This window comes from Lacerta agilis, chromosome 3 (assembly GCF_009819535.1).
Source record: "Lacerta agilis isolate rLacAgi1 chromosome 3, rLacAgi1.pri, whole genome shotgun sequence".
In the NCBI taxonomy this organism is placed as follows: Eukaryota; Metazoa; Chordata; class Lepidosauria; order Squamata; family Lacertidae; genus Lacerta; species Lacerta agilis.
This window is the reverse complement of record NC_046314.1, coordinates 69,373,857-69,392,566: the sequence shown is the minus strand read 5'-3', so window position 1 is coordinate 69,392,566 and position 18,710 is coordinate 69,373,857. Positions and strand designations below refer to the sequence as shown.

Below are 18,710 nucleotides of genomic sequence, written 5' to 3'. Positions count from 1 at the left end.
TTTCTGTGGTTTCTTATTTTCTTCTTCTTTAAAATATCCATCACAAATATTGTGGGCTCTTTCAATACGGCTCTTGTATAAAGCTTGACTATAACTAATCTTCTGTATTAGCACTGTCTGAATCCCAGTTCTGAGAATTTTCTCCCTCTCTGTGTAGGATTCTAAATGTCATGGAATGTGACTCTAAGCAAGAAAGCATGTATGCACACACACACAAGGGAAATGCACAGGTGTCTGGACACAAATGATAATTCCATACCATTGAGCAGTTCAAAAAAAATTTTTTTTAAAGAGCCCTGCCCCACAAACCATATTCTAAACATGTTTTTTGCACAACAATTTACAGCACAATCCTAACCGTATCTACTCAGAAGTGAATTCTGTTACATTCAATGAGGCTTACTCCCAAATCAGTGAGATTAGGATTACAGCCTAAATATCTGAGAATCAGGAGTTTCCACTGTGCAGATTTCTCCCATTCAGTCTGTGTGTTTTGTTCATAGACTTGCTCTCATGGGAATCATTTTTTATTTTTTCCTCTGAGTCTGAAGAAAGCCAGGAAGCAGCTTTTAGTTGTTGAATGGGTTTGTGAGTGTGCCTTATTTTGTTTTCGTGTGTTGGCTCATTGTTCTTAATTTTTATTATGGGTTGGGGCCTCCAAAGCTTGAAGTGGCTGTGGCTTCTCTGGATCTCGGAGAGACCCTGGAGGGCAATATGTGAGCATGTGCAGAAACTAGCCTGCTGTACAATGAAAACATTTGCATGTCATAGAATCATAGAATTGTAGAGTTGGATGAGAGCCAGTGGGTCATCCAGTCCAACCCCCTGCAATGCAGAAATGACAGATAAATACTCCTTTGTGGCGTTGCACACTTTGTTTTCTGGCCCCACCTGCTAAAACCATGTGGAGATGGGAATGAAGCACCCACTCCTTCCTACAGTTGCAGCGATCTCTCTTTCAAATAGTCACCTGCAAATGGATTCTACTGCAACATTAGTGGGCTGTGCTGTTTCTACAGACTGACTGCTGTGAAGGCCAATGAGAAATGAGAGAACAGGGACACTAAGAAAGAAAGAAAAGCCCAACAAACAACAACCAGCACAGGTTGCTGAGCAACAGTATGACATCAGCATGCTTGGTCTATTTTTATAGCACAAAGGTTGAAGAAGACTGCAAAAATCATGTATTTCTTAGGTTGCTGAGCGAAAGCAAGAGAATGACCATCTTCTGAAGGAGAGACACAAGGATGACATCCCAGAATAAATCCTGACTTGCCCAGTGCTGCACATTTTTCTGCAAAAGTTTTGTTCTTAATCTTGAAAGAAGAACGCAAGACTAAGTTTCTCTCCAGTGTGTGTGTGTGTGTGTGTGTGTGTGTGTGTGTGTGTGTGTGTTTCTCTTGTGTGTCTGCGTGTGTGACAAAAGTACTTGCCTGTTTTATCTGGCGGAGGTACTGTAATTCCAGACAGATTGAAATCTCAAGGTGCTGGTCAAACGCCCCTGAAAAATTGGCCCCTCTTTTCTTGTGTTCTTACATTGCTCTTGGCTTCTCACTCCATATAGCATCACATGATGAAATTAAGTTTAGAAAAGAGAGCCAATAGGTTTCCTAAAAGAATTATCCCTGCTCACCCCCGCCCCGTCTTTACCTCTAGTCTACTGGAAAAGTCATGAAATTTCTGGCTGGATCAGCCACTCCTTACAAGTCAGTCGGGCATCATTTAAAGCAGGGATAACGAACTAGTGGCCCTGGACATTGTTGGACTCCAACTCCCATCAGTCCTGATAATTGGGCCAAGTGCAAACCCAAAGTTTATAAACAACAATAAGAAAATGTTCCCCAGCTCCCTGTGTGATGACATATATATTTGTCACATTGTGTATTGGATACTTACTCTTAAAAGCATTTTTTTGGTGGGGGGGGGGAGGCTAGGCAGTCCCAAGCCTTGATTCAGAAATGGCACTTTATATCAAAAGGAGTACAGCACAGCCCTACTAGAAAAATTAACCAGTAACCTGAAACTGACACGGGGACAAACAGAAGAAGACACCTTCACCCCGGTATGGTTCCCCTTCATCACACACAGCCCAACAAGACAATGACAAAAATCTACCAACAGCATACAGATTAATATGGCTAACCTGATCCAAAACACCCACCAACCCCACTCACACAGGAAACCAAAGATCTCTCTCACCGCCAAAGGAGCACAAGCGAACAACAGAAAACCTACACAAACAACGCTGACACCAAACCCTACTCATATTAAGTAAAACAGAAACATCGTCACCCTACCTCACCCATCTCCCCATCCCACGCACCTCTCTCCCCCTTTCCTTCCTAATGTCTCAACAACAAAAACTGATTTGTTAAAACGTTATATGGAAAAATACGAGAGAGACACTGCACTACCTTTGTAAATCAAGAAAATCTTTAATAATAAAAAAGTACAGCAAAAGCAAAGGTGCCTGACTGATGTCAATAGGCAGAGAGTAACTTTGCCATGTTTTCTAATTCGTGCCAGAATACCTTTCTGCACTGTGCAAGGAACTGTTGCAATATGTGATCAGCGGTCTACCTCCTATGTTCTTAAATCTATATTGTTCTCATATTTGATGCCCGTTGTTTATATCTGGATAAATATATTACATTGCCTCTCCTGTCAGGCATTGCCTCACTCCTCCTACTTAGAGGATCTAAGCTTAATTAAGTTCATTTTGCAGTGGATCCACTCATCCAGCTTTATGGAAGTTGTTCCTTTTGATTTAAATCTGAATTTATAAAGGTGTTCATCTTGTCCACCTCATTAGTCTCTTCTGCTATATATATATTTTTTGGGGGGGAGGTTAGAATATGAGGAAGGTACCGGCACTGTGCCAGCTATTTCGCACATCAACACTCCCGTTTTCCCTCTTTTATGCATAGCATCAACATATTTGGGCTGGTTTGTGGGTATGAAATGTGTTTGTGCTTATTCAGTGCTGTAAAAAAATTAAAATCCCCGAAGCCACAATTTTGAGAAAGGAAGCATATGTAAGTGAGGATTTTGCACAGATTAGTTCCAGGATCACAAGACGCAAGTTGAAATGAAACAAATGCCGCAAGAGGCTGACTGGTCTAGAATACTCGAAAAAGAGGTAGCTTGGATGTTTGGGTGCTCAAGCATCTTTAATCTACCTGTAAGCATTTACTGCCACCTTGCGGTAGACAGAGCAACAGATGCTCAATTTTGCTAATCTGAATGTTTTATCCATAGCAAAAATGGAGCAAATAGTCTGCTGTACATGTGTCAACTATTGATGGGCAACTTCAAGGCTGGTACTCTCTCCTCTTACGGTGATTTAAATTGGACTTGGAACAAGAAGCCCTTCAAATAGAAGATGTTAGCATTTGAGTTGAATGCCAGTAACTGAACTGAATGCCAGGAACTGAAACAGAAGACCTGTTGGAGGAGCACACGTTCCCTGGGTACCATCACCCTCAGACTCTGTGTTTAAGAAAACAAGAAAGCGAATATTTATCATTGGAAATGCATGGTGATTTTGATTTACTCTACCTTTTTATTTTTTAGGGGGAGCCTAGCATCAGTCATTTACATGGCTGACCATGCAGAGGTCCTTGCATGCAGTTAAATGCATATACCATATTTTTCTGTGTATAAGACGCCCCCATGTATAAGATGCTCCCTATTTTGGGGGGACTCCAAATTAAGAAAACACCCCTCAGCACTACAAGCCCCAATTTCAAACCTATTTTTTTGGTTAAAAAAACAACCCCTAGTCTTATACATGGAAAAATACGGTACTACTGCCATTGTGTGCAGTGATCTATGGACTAGAGCGCTGATCCTCACTCTGGCATGAGAGAAGGAATGGAAAATAATTCCCTGACCACCGCCTACACAGCCTTATACCAAGGGAATATAATAAGAACAAAATCAGGTCTGTAACCAGCATTTCTCACCAGGTGGGGACTGACATATTTCCAAGTGGGACTAAATATATGTGGGAAACCAGCAAATCATCCTACCCCCACCTCCAGAACATGAATTACCATTAAAAGAAATAATACATATTGCCATATAAAGAGTAGGCCATTTAGGCCAGAGTCTTAACATTTCATAAGGCTGCTAGAGTGAAATGCTGTCACTTTAATGTAGGGCACAGAGCCAAGGAGAGAGTCAGATTTCTTAATAATAGTGTTGAGAAATGTGGTGTCTGATTGATGGTTATGGAAATTCATTCTGTGTCAGTAAAGCAAATCATTGCCACCTTCTTCTTGAACTTGGCAACTGCAGTGTCATGTCAGGCATTTAATAAACCCGAGGCTTCCAGGAAAATTGGAAAGGTGTGGGTGGGTGAATTGTGCAGTATGAATTGTGCAGTAAGTGTAGGGTTGCCATATTTTGAAGAGCAAAAAAGAGGACGCTATAGTGACTCTTATTTTAAATACCCCTACTCTATGTAGGCTACAGAAGCTGTGATAAATTGTTTGGGGGTGTGTGTGGAGTGAGGAGGAGAAGAGAAGGGGAAAGGAAGTCTTCAACCACCAGTTATGTCTATGTCTCACCCAGAAACTACAGCCAGAGACATGTTGGCAAATTTAAAAAATCTTCTTCGACAGAAATTTTACCCCTGAAAAAGAGGATGTGTCTTGGAAAAACAGGACACATGGCAACCCTAAGTGCATTGCAAAGGCTGGTTTTGGCAACACTGGGAAAGGTACCATGATGCACATATGGTGGAATTGCTCGGATATAGCACAATTTTGGGATATGATATACAATGAGATGAAAAAAATGGTTAGGCACTCATTCAAAAAAACAGCAGAAGGTTTTCTACTGGGAATAGTCCCAAGAAGCCTAAAGGAAGAAAGTAAAACATTATACCTATACGCAACAGTAGCCGCAAGGCTACTGATAGCGAAAAATTGGAAAAGCGGGGTAATTCCAACAAAAATGGAATGGCTTGCCAAACTTTTAGAATATTACAATATATCCAAAACAATGGAAGAAATTGGAAGGACCACAAGAGAAAAGACAGAAAAAAACTGGAAAGCGTTCAAAGGGTACTTACAAAATTATGTTGAAAAGTCGGATCTCCTATTGTAATAAACAGGTTCCATTATAAATATTAGATATTAAACAAGCTGAATAATAAAGGAGAATTGTAAAGAATTGTAAAGAAATAAGAAATGGGAATAACAGTGTGTTGAAAGAAAAAGGATAAGTGGAAATGAACTGCAGCTGAGTTGACTGGAAGTCAAGCACAGGGTGAGGGGGGTGTTGAAAGGTGGTGGGGAAAACAGATGTAAGGATGCAAGGGAAGACTGGTCGATTTTTTTGTTTTTTTTCCGTTTCTGCTCTTTATCTGTTGTTTTTGTTGTTGTTGTTGTTTTTCTGTAAATGATTGAATGTTAGTTTACTTTGTTTGTAAAAATGAGTGAATGTAATAATGAGTGAATGTTAGTTTATTTTGTTTGTAATATGCGAATGTATTAATAGTTGTATTGGCGAATAATAAAATAAAGCTTTTTTTTTTTTTAAAGCAAAGGCTGGTTTCGAAATGAGCCTCAGTCTTGTTCTCTGTGTGTATAGTATACTGGTGTACTGGCTGCTGATCTGCCCATGCTATTGATTGCCAGGTGAGGTCCTTCCACACCCCACCTGGATCACACAGCTGGGGCTGAGGAAGAGCAGCCACTAGAAATTGACAAGTGAAGCACATCTGGAAGTTAGCAGCCTGCTTATGGGTCCAGCTACTCAATATGTTACAAGTGTGCAGAGGAGGGTGACTAAGATGATCAAGGGTCTGGAAACCAAGCCTTATAAGGAACAGTTGAAGGAGTTGTGTATGTTTAGCCTGGAAAAGAGGAGAGTGAAAGCAGATATGATAGCCATCTTCACATATCTAAAGGGCTGACACCGTGACACATAGAAGATGGAATAAGCTTGTTTTCTCCTGCTCCAGAGGGTAGGACCTGAATCCAATGGCCTCAAGCTGCAAGAAAGGAGATTCTGACTAAACAGACAGAAAAGCTTTCTGACAGTAAGAGCTGTTCAACAGTGGAATGGGCTCCCTTGGAACATGGTGAGCTCTCAGTTGAGATTCCTGCATTGAAGCGTGTTGATGACCCTTGGGGAACCTTCTAACTTTACAATTCTAAGATTCTAAGTGGATAATATGACCCAAGTCCAGTTTAAAGATAAAGAACCATAAGAAAGGAGAGCAGCTGGGGGATCGTGAAGACAATGACCAGGTCACCTGTGTTTCTGTTCAGTCTGTTGTCCAGCTATTAACTGGGAAGAGGGTCGGATTAGTTTCAAGCCTTCCTCTCCGTTCTCTTCTTATAGTTATTTTTAGTTGTACTTGGGCCAGACAACCCTTCAGATGGAGGACCCTCTCACAGTCCTTCAAACAGAAGAGCGCTTTCTGTCAAGGTGGTCAGCCTACATTTAATGTCGTGTTCCTGGTTTGGTCCTGAGTGTGTCTAGAGTTGCAGTGACATACTGGGACTGGAAGAGTCATGATGGGAAGGCCTATACGGTAACTTCCGGAATTGTTCAACGATCAGCTATCCTCACATGCCGGTTTCAGGTCCATGACAGGAGTTTACGCTTGCTTGCCTCCCCCCCCCCCATGGCCTTTTCTTTTTCTTTTTTTGCTTATATGGCAACTTTTCAAGCTGTTCTTTTTGGTTCTAGCCTGAATCATTCTCCGGATGTTGTTCTGCATACTGCTTACAAATTTCAAATATTAATAATATTTGAATGCCTGGCCAAACCCATCTTTTAAAAAAACAAAAGCAATGGATGTGTTTATAAAATATTTAGTCACAGTGTTATGTTTAGGAGAACACACAGGCAAAGGCTCTGTTGAAATGTAAGCATAGCCTGAGTTATGACCAACTTCAATAGCTACCACAATGCGGTCTCTAATGAGATGAGCAACAATGCCATGACTGCTTAAGCTGTTTGGGGGGCATTGTGCACTCTTTGCCTTTTGTTTCCTTTCCTTAATTTTAGTTTATACATAAAAACAGGGAATGTGTTTCTTTATTTACAAGACAAAGACCCCCTTGTTCTTGACTCCCCCCCCTCCAAACCCACAGAGCAATCGAGGACTTTATGAACAACAACAAAAATTACCAATCCTGCAGAATCACTGAAGCGGTGTGTAAACTCTCTAAATAGGAGAGTAGAGCCAGTGTGGTGTAGTGGTTAAAGTGTTGGACTACTAGGACCTAGGAGACCAGGGTTCAAATCCCCACTCAGCCATGAAGCTCACTGGGTGACCTTGCATCAGTGACCCTCTCTCAGCCTAACCTGCCTCACAAGGTTGTGGCTGGGATAAAATGGGAAGGAGAACTAAATACGCCAACTTGAGCTCCTTGGAGGAAAGATGGGATATAATTAAGTATATTAAAACAATCTCCAATCACTTTCTTCATGAAATGTGGAGTTCAGAATAGAACAATTGGTGATTTTAATGCTCCGTTTTTACACTTTGCCATTGGAAATGGTTGAATGAAGAAGATGGGAGGTAATAGTCTACCACAGGGGTCAGCAAACTTACCAGGCCTCGGGTCAGTTCCTCCAGCACCCATCGCGGGGGAGCGCGCCCCCATACGTGTGCGCACACGCTATTTCCAGCACACTTCCGGGTCGGCGGAGCACCGGAAATAGCTTGTGTGCGTGCGCACGGGCCTCCTCAGACCCGGAAGTGTGCTGGAAATGACACTTGTGCATGCGCACAAGCTATTTCTGGTGCTCCGCTGTGGGCAGCTGTACCGGTAAAAGCGGGTGGTGGCAGCGGGTGGTGGGGGTCGCCGCGGGCCAGATAATTGAGTCCCTCAGGCTGTATCCGGCCCACGGGCCTTAGTTTGGGGACGTCTGGTGTACCAGTTATAGTCCTGCAATTCCAAAATGAAAAATCTGATACAGGAAGAATAATTGTATTTCCATAATCACCCGAAACAAAAGTGAGGATTTTGTTGTACTGAACATTTGCTTCATCTTAGACCCAGAACATGCTAATAATAATGCAATGGCAAGCTTCCAGCAAATAGAAACATACTAGTTGTGTATTATTGAAGGAATAAAATTTGGATGCCAAAACTTGCTTTGGCTTTGATCTCCGTTGGGAGGAATAGCTGGCTTAGGAACAGGGAAGGCCTCTGTGCTGTACTATATAATCTTTGTTGATGCTAACAAATCCAACAGCAAAGATTCAGAATGTTAATACACAGCCCAGCACCTAGTTGTGGGAGCTGGCAAGAGAAGAAGAAAGAGTCCACCCAGCAAGCAGGCCTTAAAACTAACGCATCACCTCTCAGCAATCCTGGGGCAACACCTTTCATCAGATGACAGTTCTGAAGGGGGAAAGAGTTTGTGCACCTTGCAGAGGCAAAAGGCTTTTAAAAAAATAACAGTAGGGTCCCTGTAGAATAAACAGCAATGTGTCATTAACAAGCAGTGCCTGTACGCTTGCGACACCTCTGGCAACTTGCTTCCTTACTCATAAAACAGAGAGCGTTTTGCTTATGAAGAAGGCATGCTGTGTATGCTGTACTGCAAAACAATGAAAGTGAAGTTAGGAACTTCTGGAACATTATCTTAGAAGGATCTTGTTACTATATAGGCTGCCGTTCTGCATATATAACAAGGACTCATCTTGAAGACTAGCACCTACATTCTTGGATGAGTTTAATCAATGACAGTCCATTTCATCACATGTATAAACATTACCTGATGGGGATAACTCTTCATGCATCTGATGGATTGGGCCGTAGCCCACAAACGTTTATGCTGAAATAAATTTGCTAGTATTTAAGGTGGCGCTGTGGGTTAAACCACAGAGTCTAGGGCTTGCTGATCAGAAGGTTGGCGGTTCGAATCCCTGCCATGGGGTGAGCTCCCGTTGCTCGGTCCCTGCTCCTGCCAACCTAGCAGTTCGAAAGCACAGTAAAGTGCAAGTAGATAAATAGGGACCACTCCAGCGGGAAGGCAAACGGCGTTTCCGTGCACTGTTCTGGTTTGCCAGAAGTGGCTTGTCATGCTGGCCACATGACCCGGAAGCTGTCTGCGGACAAACGCCGGCTCCCTCGGCCTATAGTTCTCTAGCTTGAGCACTCATCCTGAATTCATTCTGATTTGCTTGCATGGTAGTTACGTGTCGTCTTGTCAATCATCTGTCACTTTTCAGTGGATTCCCTGTCATTTTCCTAGCTGCAAAAGTCTCTGTGTTTTTGTTTTTTTTAATTAAAAAAGTGGATCTGTTGTGCTAGAACAACAGAGTGCTTTGAACTGCCTACATTCCCAGTATTTGCTTGAATTGAATTGTTGCAAAATACTAGGAGTCTGGAGGCAACTTGCTTCAACCCCACTGAAGTCAAACAAGAGTAAAGGAGTATGCTGGATGGCAGTTCAACTGCTCAACCTCATTCTTTCTAGGCATGGGACAACTAGGAAGTGTGGATGAGCCCATAGCGTAGCATTTTCTTCATAAGCAGATGCCCATGGGAAGCCTCCAAGCAGGACACGACCATATAAGAGGAGTCTGTAGTCTAAGACTGCAATCTCAAGCACACATACTAGGGAGGATGTCCCATTGAATAGAGTGGGGCTTACTTCCAAGGAAACGTTATGTTTTTTTTTTTTTTTTATAAGAATTTATTGGCATTTTTCTATAACAACATATACCCACACCCACACCTACAATTTTTTTTTTTTTTTTTTTATTAAACAAATTACAATTACAAATTACATACTTACATGTACATATACATACACACATACAAATACATACAATCACATAGTACAAATACACAAAAAACAAACCCACATAAATAGATATAAATTCATGTAATACTAATCCGAATAATTTTATTAAATGAATTCTTTAAAAATACTCTCTTATTCTAGCCTCCTGATTACCTCAGTGGGGCTAAAATTATTTATAGTTCCTTCCTAAGGCTTCCCATTTTATCTCTTCATTAAATTTAATATTAGATATACTTTCAATATTTGGGACTCAGCCCGAATGTTGTTCTTTTGATGTTATCTTTAACTTCTATTTCCTTTTCTTTATTCTTTTTTTTTCATTTTATAGTTCGGCAGAGGCTATTCCATAATAGCTACTGTATCGGTGTTACATCTTTTCTTTAGATATTGTATAAAGTCGTTCCACTCCTTTATAAATTTTTCTTTTGGATTGTCTTTAATTTTTTCTGTGAGATGTGCCAGTTCTACATATTCTAGCGTTTTATTCATCCAATCTTTTATATTTGGCACTGTCGCACTTTTCCATTTTGTGCCTATTAAAGTTTTAGCCGCAGTTGTGGCATATAAAAAAAAACTTCGTACTCTCATTGGAATGTCAGGCGTTGTTATGCCTATAAGGTAAGCTTCCGGTGTTCTTTTAAATTTGATGTTACATATTAATTCTATTTCTAGATGGATCTCTCTCCAGAATGACTCTATCTGTTTGCATTCCCACCATAGATGATACCAGTTCCCAACTTCGTCACATCGCCAGCATTTTTTACTTGCATTCCTGTACATTTTAGAAAGTTTGTAAGGGGTAATATGCCACCTATAAAACATTTTAATCATGTTTTCCCTGATTGAGTTGCAGGCTGTGAAACTCCAGTTCACCTTCCATAGATTTTCCCATCTAGCTAACATGATGTTTTGACCTACGTCTTGTGCCCAGCGTGTCATTGAGGTTTTTATTTGTTCCTCCATGACCATCCAGTCTAACAGTATCCTGTATGCTTTTGATAGCGTTTTTGTTTTAGAATTTAACACTTCCAAATAAAATTTGGAAGGTTCTTTTTCAAATCCTATTTTGCTATCGACTTTATATCTCTCGAAGAGTTGATAGTAAGTAAACCAGTCCTTTACTGTGTTCTTTAAATTTTCGTATGATTTTAGTTCTAATTTTTTATCTCTTCTTTCCAGCAAATCAAGGTACGTTGGCCATTTGGTCGTTCGAGCGTGACCTCTTCTCTCTTGGGCCTCTAATGGGGAGTTCCACCATGGCATATGTTGTTCCAGTAGATGTTTATATTTTAACCAAACTTTCATTATGGAGCCTCTTATGATGTGGTTTGAGAAGTCTTTATGGATCTTATGCTTATCATAGTTTAGATATGCGTGCCATCCAAATCTCAGGTTGAATCCTTCTAAATCTAACAATTCCAGATCTTCTAGTCGGCACCATTCAGCTATCCAAGTAAGGCAGGCGGCATCATAGTACAAGATTATATCTGGCAAGGCCAGTCCTCCTCTTGTTTTGATGTCAATCATATTTAAATGTTTAATTCTCGGTCTCTGACCTTGCCAGATATACCTCGCAATGTCCCTCTGCCATTCTTTCAGCTTGTCTTCCCCCCCCAGTATAGGGATTGTCTGGAATAAGAACAGGAGTTTAGGAAGCACCAACATTTTCACGGTTGCTACCCTCCCTAGTAAGGACAATTTTAGCTTACTCCATTTTTCCATGTTGTACTTTATATTGTTCCAAATCGGGATGTAGTTATTCTGGAACAGATCTATATTTTTGGGGGTGATCCACACTCCAAGATACCTACAATTAAACAAATGCAAAACACATAGAACAAATACAAACAGTGTCAAGTTTTCTCATTGCATCTTTCTAGGAAAAAAAAAAAATTTCTATTTCCGTATCTTGACTATTGACTTCCCCTGCCTTTTCACCTTCGAGTTTATATCCTAAGTCTATTTTATAACCATTTCTCCTAACAAAAAAAAAAAAAAAAAAAAGTTAAATTCAGTTGTATAATTACAATCAATTATATCTTCAACATTTTACTAAAAATACATCACTACATCTTGATCTCAATCCTCTTATTCCATAAACATAATCCACTTAGATTTACTTTACTTATACTCCACCTCACTGATCTTCACAGCTTATTCGATCAAATCTATCTCTTCTATCCTTAAGATTGCTGCTAATAACATGATAACTTGAAATATCTCCTTTCATGTTCAAATATAAAATATAACAGAAAATTGTTGACAGTATTCACCCTCCGATTTCGGTTTACCATATCAGGCTACCTTAAGTATTACTTAATGCTTCACCCCACACCCCCTCTGTCCATTATTCTTCTCCTGGTGGTTTCAACACTAAACTTCCATGTAGCTTCCCTCTCCAAACGTCCACAGATCCAGGCACAGTCCAAACCTCTCCTTGCCACGAGTTCAGAGGTAACCATCTCATCATCTCTCAGCTTCTTCGGTTCTTTGTAACATTCCTTTTCTTCTTGTAAATACCTTAATTCTTTGTCCCTGGCCCCCGAGCTCACACCTCGGGGACTGGATATAAAAAATCTTGACGTCGCCTTGGGGCTGCCACCCCCAGAAAGCGAATTTCTTCTCCGAAGTAGCTCACTCATCAGCCCTCTCAGCTCCTTGGCAAGGGATTCTTCCAAAGTGTCAAAAGTTTTAAAAGCCTCCTCTGTGGGCAATTGGTTCCATTTCAGACCCCCACACAAGACTTTGACTTTTCTACAAAGCAATTCCACCTTCAAGGCAGTGAGTCTCTGTTCATCCGTTAATCCAGAGTTCAATACCAGTTCAAGGACGAAACCCAGCATACTGGCAGAGGAGGAGGAAGTGGGTGTCATATTTCTACTCCCCTCTTTGTTCGTCGCCATTTTCCTGAGCTGGAGCGCAAATACCGCAACTTTAAATGGAGATATTTTCCTCTAATTAGCTTCCCGAAAGAAAAGTTTGCCAGTCTCATGTGTCAATTTTAAATACATTATAGCCAGTTCTGTAGCAGTAATCACTCAGATTGGTTAGATTCTTGAGCTCGAAGGGAGGGAGGCAGGCTGCCCTTCTCCTTCCCCCCGGATCGTCCCAAAAGCACGATTTCACTCAAATTCTTTACTCACGACCACCGGGTTCCTTTAGCTCCATTCTTCACAGGTAGAACTTAGACGCTCACCGCGGGCTCTGTCGCCGCATTTGCATCCCGGTTGGGGCATGTGGAAACGTTATGTTTGATTGCACTGTGAGTGTGCACTTAATGCCCACTTTTATTGCCGAAATCTGGACACCACTGCTTCATCTCTAACTATTCTTCATAGACTTTTTGCATCTTGCCCTAAATTGCCTACCAAGAACAGGCAGTCTGTTGCAACACATGGTAGATTGGAAGACACACATGTTTGTGTAGCCTAGTAGCGAAATAAGCTTTGAAGGAAAAGCAGCCTGGATTAGAGGAGTGGGGGACAGATTTGCTGTTATGCTGGCAATCTAATATTTGGCATAATTTATTGGAGGATGGATTAGAATCCTTTTAATATTTTCATAAATAACTTGCTAAGCCCAAGATTTGTTTGCTCCCAAGTCAACAGTCTAACCCAAAGTCTGGAATTTTAAGTCTATTGTATAATAATTCTGTACAGAAATCAATGTAACTTGTTGACTGAAGGTTTTTGATTTAGTTCTTTTTATCCAAGTAGGAACTTCAAAACAGAATTGGCTGGGAATGGGTTATTTATGATGTGGTTCTGCAGTGGACAAGCTTTATACCCTCTCATTTTGTTTCCCAAGTTTATGCAGTTATCTTTATGCTAGCATAAAGGTAAAGGTAAAGGGACCCCTGACCATTAGGTCCAGTCGTGTCCGACTCTGGGGTTGCGGCGCTCATCTCGCGTTACTGGCCGAGGGAGCTGGCATACAGCTTCCGGGTCATGTGGCCAGCATGACAAAGCCGCTTCTGGCGAACCAGAGCAGCGCACGGAGACGCCATTTACCTTCCTGCCGGAGCGGTACTTATTTATCTACTTGCACTTTGACGTGTAATTTTAGAATGGACCATGAGGTCATCTGGTTCAACCCTCTACTCAGTGTAGGGTGTATGCAGGATCCGCAGCAGTGGCAGACTTTGGATTTATCTTGCAAAAGCATTTCAATATATTATTTATATACCCACAATAGTTTTTATTTACTGGTAACATATTGTTAGGACACAGAAGTTTAAAGGAAGCTATTTTGGGCCACCCACCTCCCAACCATCTGACATCCTATTGACATCATGAAATTGGCAGATGGGTCATCCCACTGAGTTGGGCAGAGATGTGGCACAAAGCAGGATTGAACTCTCCATGCATCAACTGGTGCATGGGATGTTCAGCCCTGCTTTCTGTAACTGTCTCTCTCCCTCTCTATTTATCTATAGGATGTAGTTATATGTTGAAAGTATTTAACAACCTTTAAATAAATAAATACTACTATTGCTGCTGCTGTTACTACTACCGATGATGGTGTGATTGGTAGGTGAGTTCTGCAATTCTTATTAGTATGAACTTGGCACTTGAGACTATATCCCATTCAGTAGAAATTTTGTATTTTGTATTTTGTATTTTTATTTTTACTGCTGTAAGCTGCCTTGGACAGGCATTGCCTAGAAAGGTGATGTACAAGTATTTTTTTTACAAACAGTGAAGGAGAAAAACGTTTGCACCAATGGCTGACAGAAAAGGGGAAGAATAAACAGAATTTAAAGCTAGAATTCCCTGACCCTTTGCCTAAGGATGTTGTGACCCTTCTCTTTTGTTTGCTATCTTTATAGGAACAAACTCAGAAAGTACTTTTGTGGCACAGAAATGCCTGATGCAGCGCACTCTGCAGCAGTTAACTGGTACAGTATATAATCATTTGCTATTTGGAAATTTAATAAAATAACGGTAATTAGAAGGGCTGAGCCGAATTTATTAGGATCATTTTCTGCAGTGTTAAAAAAGCACTCATGTTTTTCAACAACTTCATTGGCATTGCTTCCGCAAAATGTTTGTTTCATTCTTATTGCCCTTTCTTGCTATCAGTGACATAATCACATGACCATGTCTGACTATTTTGTGTTGTGACATCAACCTGTTTACTATATGGTGATTGGCTGGTGTCATGCATGTGACCAGTCTGGGAAGCAGAAGGAAGGGATAATCAGAGTTGAGAAACAATGTGTCAAAATCAGTGGTGGGAAACCATGGTGCCAAACAGGATACAAAAGGTGACTATTTGCCCAAACAAATTATTTTAAAAATATCCCCAAGCATTTCCCCTATGATCTACTGCTTTCAGCCTGAATATGGAGAATATTCGGCACAGCCCAACTAATTATCTATATCTTATAAAATAAAATATATCAATAGAAATGTGCCAAAATAATTTTGAATTACATTCCTAGCTATTATAAAGGGCCCTTGCCTCATCAAGTTATCTTCTCCATATAGTGTTACTATGATGTGATTTAAGTTTTATAACTTGACGTTCTTCTCAACCTGGAATTCTTCAGAGATACTTTCACTAAACTGCTCATTTCCTCCACGGTGATTTTTTTGTCTCTGTCTCTTTTTCATTTTTCGGTGATATTTGGCATTTTAGGTTTATTTTACTTTTGCTGCAATATATCACTGATTTTCTGTGGGTTGCTGGAGAAGTGAATTGGGATGGGTTACTGTTGCATCTGTTGGCAACCACAGTTGCAACAGATTTAAAGAGATACAAAGCAACACTACTTCTTCTGTTACCCTGTATCCTTTACTCAAGAACAGCAAAAGAGTTGAGCTGCTAACAGCCTTTGGAAACAGCAATCGAAATCCCACACTTGCATGTGACACTTAGATAACACAGGAATGGGGGCATGGCAGATCTTCCATACATTCAATATTCAGGTTAGAAACAGGATGTGTGATGAGGTGGAGCTGTGACACATAAGAGCCGGAAAAGGAGCTAAATCCATCGGTTCAAAACTTGGGGCAATGCTGACTCAGGTCTGATTGGTTGCCTAGCCCTGTGATATGTGTACTGTGTGGTTCTCTATCGATTGAAATCACTGGTCCAAGAAGAAGACCCAGCTTAATGAAAATGGCACTGAGGCAGAAGCCTATCAGGAAACATGATGTGTGAACTCAGCAAATACTGTGGCCCCGAAGCATTGCATTCACTCCCATATTGGAACAAGCATCCCTAACATCCCAGGAAAGATAGAGGATCTGAAAACTGTTCTGAGCAGTATTTTCGATACCCAGAAAGTCCACTTCAAGAAGGGTGATTCTGCAGCTTAGAATTTGGAATTGTCTTATGGATTTGCTAGTAAATGCTTTCTCCATGCCTGGGTAAGAGACTTATTTAAATTGAATCTTGTATCCAGTGGCAGGCTGGGGTAGTGGAGTAGGGCAGAACCACCCCACATTGATTCCTACAACAATCTCCTCGGTGTGTTTAATGCTTCTTCTGGTCACACACACTTGGGTAGCAAGAGCTGCATCTGTAAACATGAAGATTTTTCTGACTTTACATTTGACATTTCTCTCTCTCCTGGCTAGGAAGGTAAAGCTGTCACTGCTATTCCTCTGTGCATCAGTGCCTGAATTTTGACAGTTTGGTTGGGAATGTTGTGCTTTCTGTGAAGGATTTTAAGAGTCATTTTTGACATACTCTTTCTGTTGCTTATTTTGGTTTCGACGACTTTGCTATTGCTCTGCGATGGAAGGGAATGAAAATTGTAATATTGCACACACCCGTACACACACATGCTTGAAGCAACTGATAAATGGTCCGATGTAAATGCATAGAAATGTAAAGCAGCTATTAATAGTTTCAGGTAGGTAGCCACGTTGTCAAAATAAATAAATAAAAATTGTCCAGTTGCACCTTAGAGACCAACTAAGTTTGTTCTGGGTATAAGCTTTCGTGTGCATGCACACTTCATCAGATACTTTTTCAGTGTATCTGAAGAAGTGTGCATGCTATTAATAGTGTGCAGGAAGGATAGTCCTAACAAAAAGGGGGCCTGTTTGTGGTTTAGTGGGTTGGATGTTGGCTTGGAAAGCTTTGAGTCAAACCTCTGCACAACCACATACATGCTGGGTGGCTCATTTCTGTGTCTCAGTTGCTCTCATATGTACAAAGGAATAGTCATAAACAGGATGACTGGGATGAACAGGGAGAGATTGTAAAGGATTCTCCACATTTAAAGTGCTACAGGAATGTGTATTAATAATAATGGGCTGCATGCAGTCCACAGAATGTTATACAATGAGGAGACGCCTTTTATGGATGGCAGAGCACCGCTCTCCTCACTGCTATAGCTCAGGCTACATGCCATGATTTATCAGGACCACCTCTATCTCGGCCGACTCATTGCTTCTGCACACAGAGTGACTATTATTATAAACAAATGGATCTGCTTGGTAGGTGCACAAGCCAAAGGCACAAATCCCTTCAATGAATAAAAAAGCAATGATCTCACTGTGTTTATGACATGGCTGTATAATTATTATGAAGGATTAAAAAAAAAGTAAATAGGCGCTTTGTGATATTGGCCATTGCAACCCAGTTGCCCTTCCCATTGCTATGGTGCACACCAGGGGTAGGCAACCTAAGGCCCGGGGGCCAGCTGCGGCCTAATCGCCTTCTCAATCTGGCCTGCGGATGGATCCTGGAATCAGCATGTTTTTACATGAGTAGAATACGTCCTTTTATTTAAAATGCATCTCTGGGTTATTTGTGAGGCATAGGAATTTGTTCATCCCCCCCCCAAAATATAGTCCAGCCCCCCACATGGTCTGAGGGACAGTGGACTAGCCCATGGCTGAAAAGGGTTGCTGACCCCTGGTGCACACTACCCCGATCTTCTCTTATTTAATTTCCCTCTGCATGTGTATTTATTTTCACAGCCAGTTAGGGGTCACAGTAAGAGTATGAGGTCAAAAAATTCAATGGACCTGAATCCCCTTTTGTTTCACACTCTTACTTCTGAATCTCACAATGCAATCTTAATATTGTGTACTCAGAAGAATGTCTCATGGAGTTTAATGGGGCTTACTCTCTGGTAAGTATGCTTAGGATTGCAGCCCAAACAAATGGCAAAGGTAGAGAAGGGAGCATTTGTTTTTGCTTGCATGTATTTCCTCCAAGAGGATATTTTGTGAAGGGTTGAAAGACGTACAGGGTTGAAAGACGGGCATAGCCTACTGCAAGAATCAGAGCTGCTCATGGAATTTTCTCACACCACACACAGCACTGAATGAAATGCCTTCACCCAAGTGATCTTGCACGGAGCCATTTTTCTTGATTCAAAACGTACATTGCTTGTTGTGTTTAAATTAAGAACAAAGAGGGATCTTATAGACTAATCGTGGCAAGGATATGCATTCATTTTTGCTTTATTATATCTCCTCACAAATATTTACCGGTACCTTTTCTGTGCTTTCTATAGAAAATTGTTGTTGTTCAGTCGTTCAGTCGTGTCCGACTCTTCGTGACCTCATGGACCAGAGCACACCAGGCACGCCTATCCTTCACTGCCTCTCGCAGTTTGGCCAAACTCATGTTAGTAGCTTTGAGAACACTGTCCAACCATCTCATCCTCTGTCGTCCCCTTCTCCTTGTGCCAACATCTTTCCCAACATCAGGGTCTTTTCCAGGGAGTCTTCCCTTCTCATGAGGTGGCCAAAGTACTGGAGCCTCAACTTCAGGATCTGCCCTTTCAGTGAGCACTCAGGGCTGATTTCTTTAAGAATGGATAGGTTTGATCTTCTTGCAGTCCATGGGACTCTCAAGAGTCTCCTCCAGCACCATAATTCTCTATAGAAAATAGCATGCTCCAAATGCTATTGCCACTTTGTACACTAGAGGGCAGCACGACTTCTGTGTGTCTGCCTTTG

The 18,710-nt window shown here is 41.2% G+C and overlaps 1 protein-coding gene across 5 annotated transcripts in view; it reads left to right on the top strand.

The window, feature by feature from the left end:
• The window catches only part of PDE10A (phosphodiesterase 10A), a 185,619-nt gene that overhangs the window by 26,548 nt on the left and 140,361 nt on the right, over positions 1-18,710 (top strand). For 3 of the 5 annotated variants that reach the window (XM_033144137.1, XM_033144139.1, XM_033144140.1), the window contains exon 2: positions 14,612-14,680. The exons of 1 other annotated variant lie outside the window; for it this stretch is intronic. In XM_033144137.1, the coding sequence (XP_033000028.1) occupies positions 14,612-14,680 (69 nt within the window). Of the gene's footprint in view, positions 1-14,611; positions 14,681-18,710 lie in introns of those variants that run through there. One more of the 5 variants, XM_033144143.1, reaches the window with a different exon arrangement.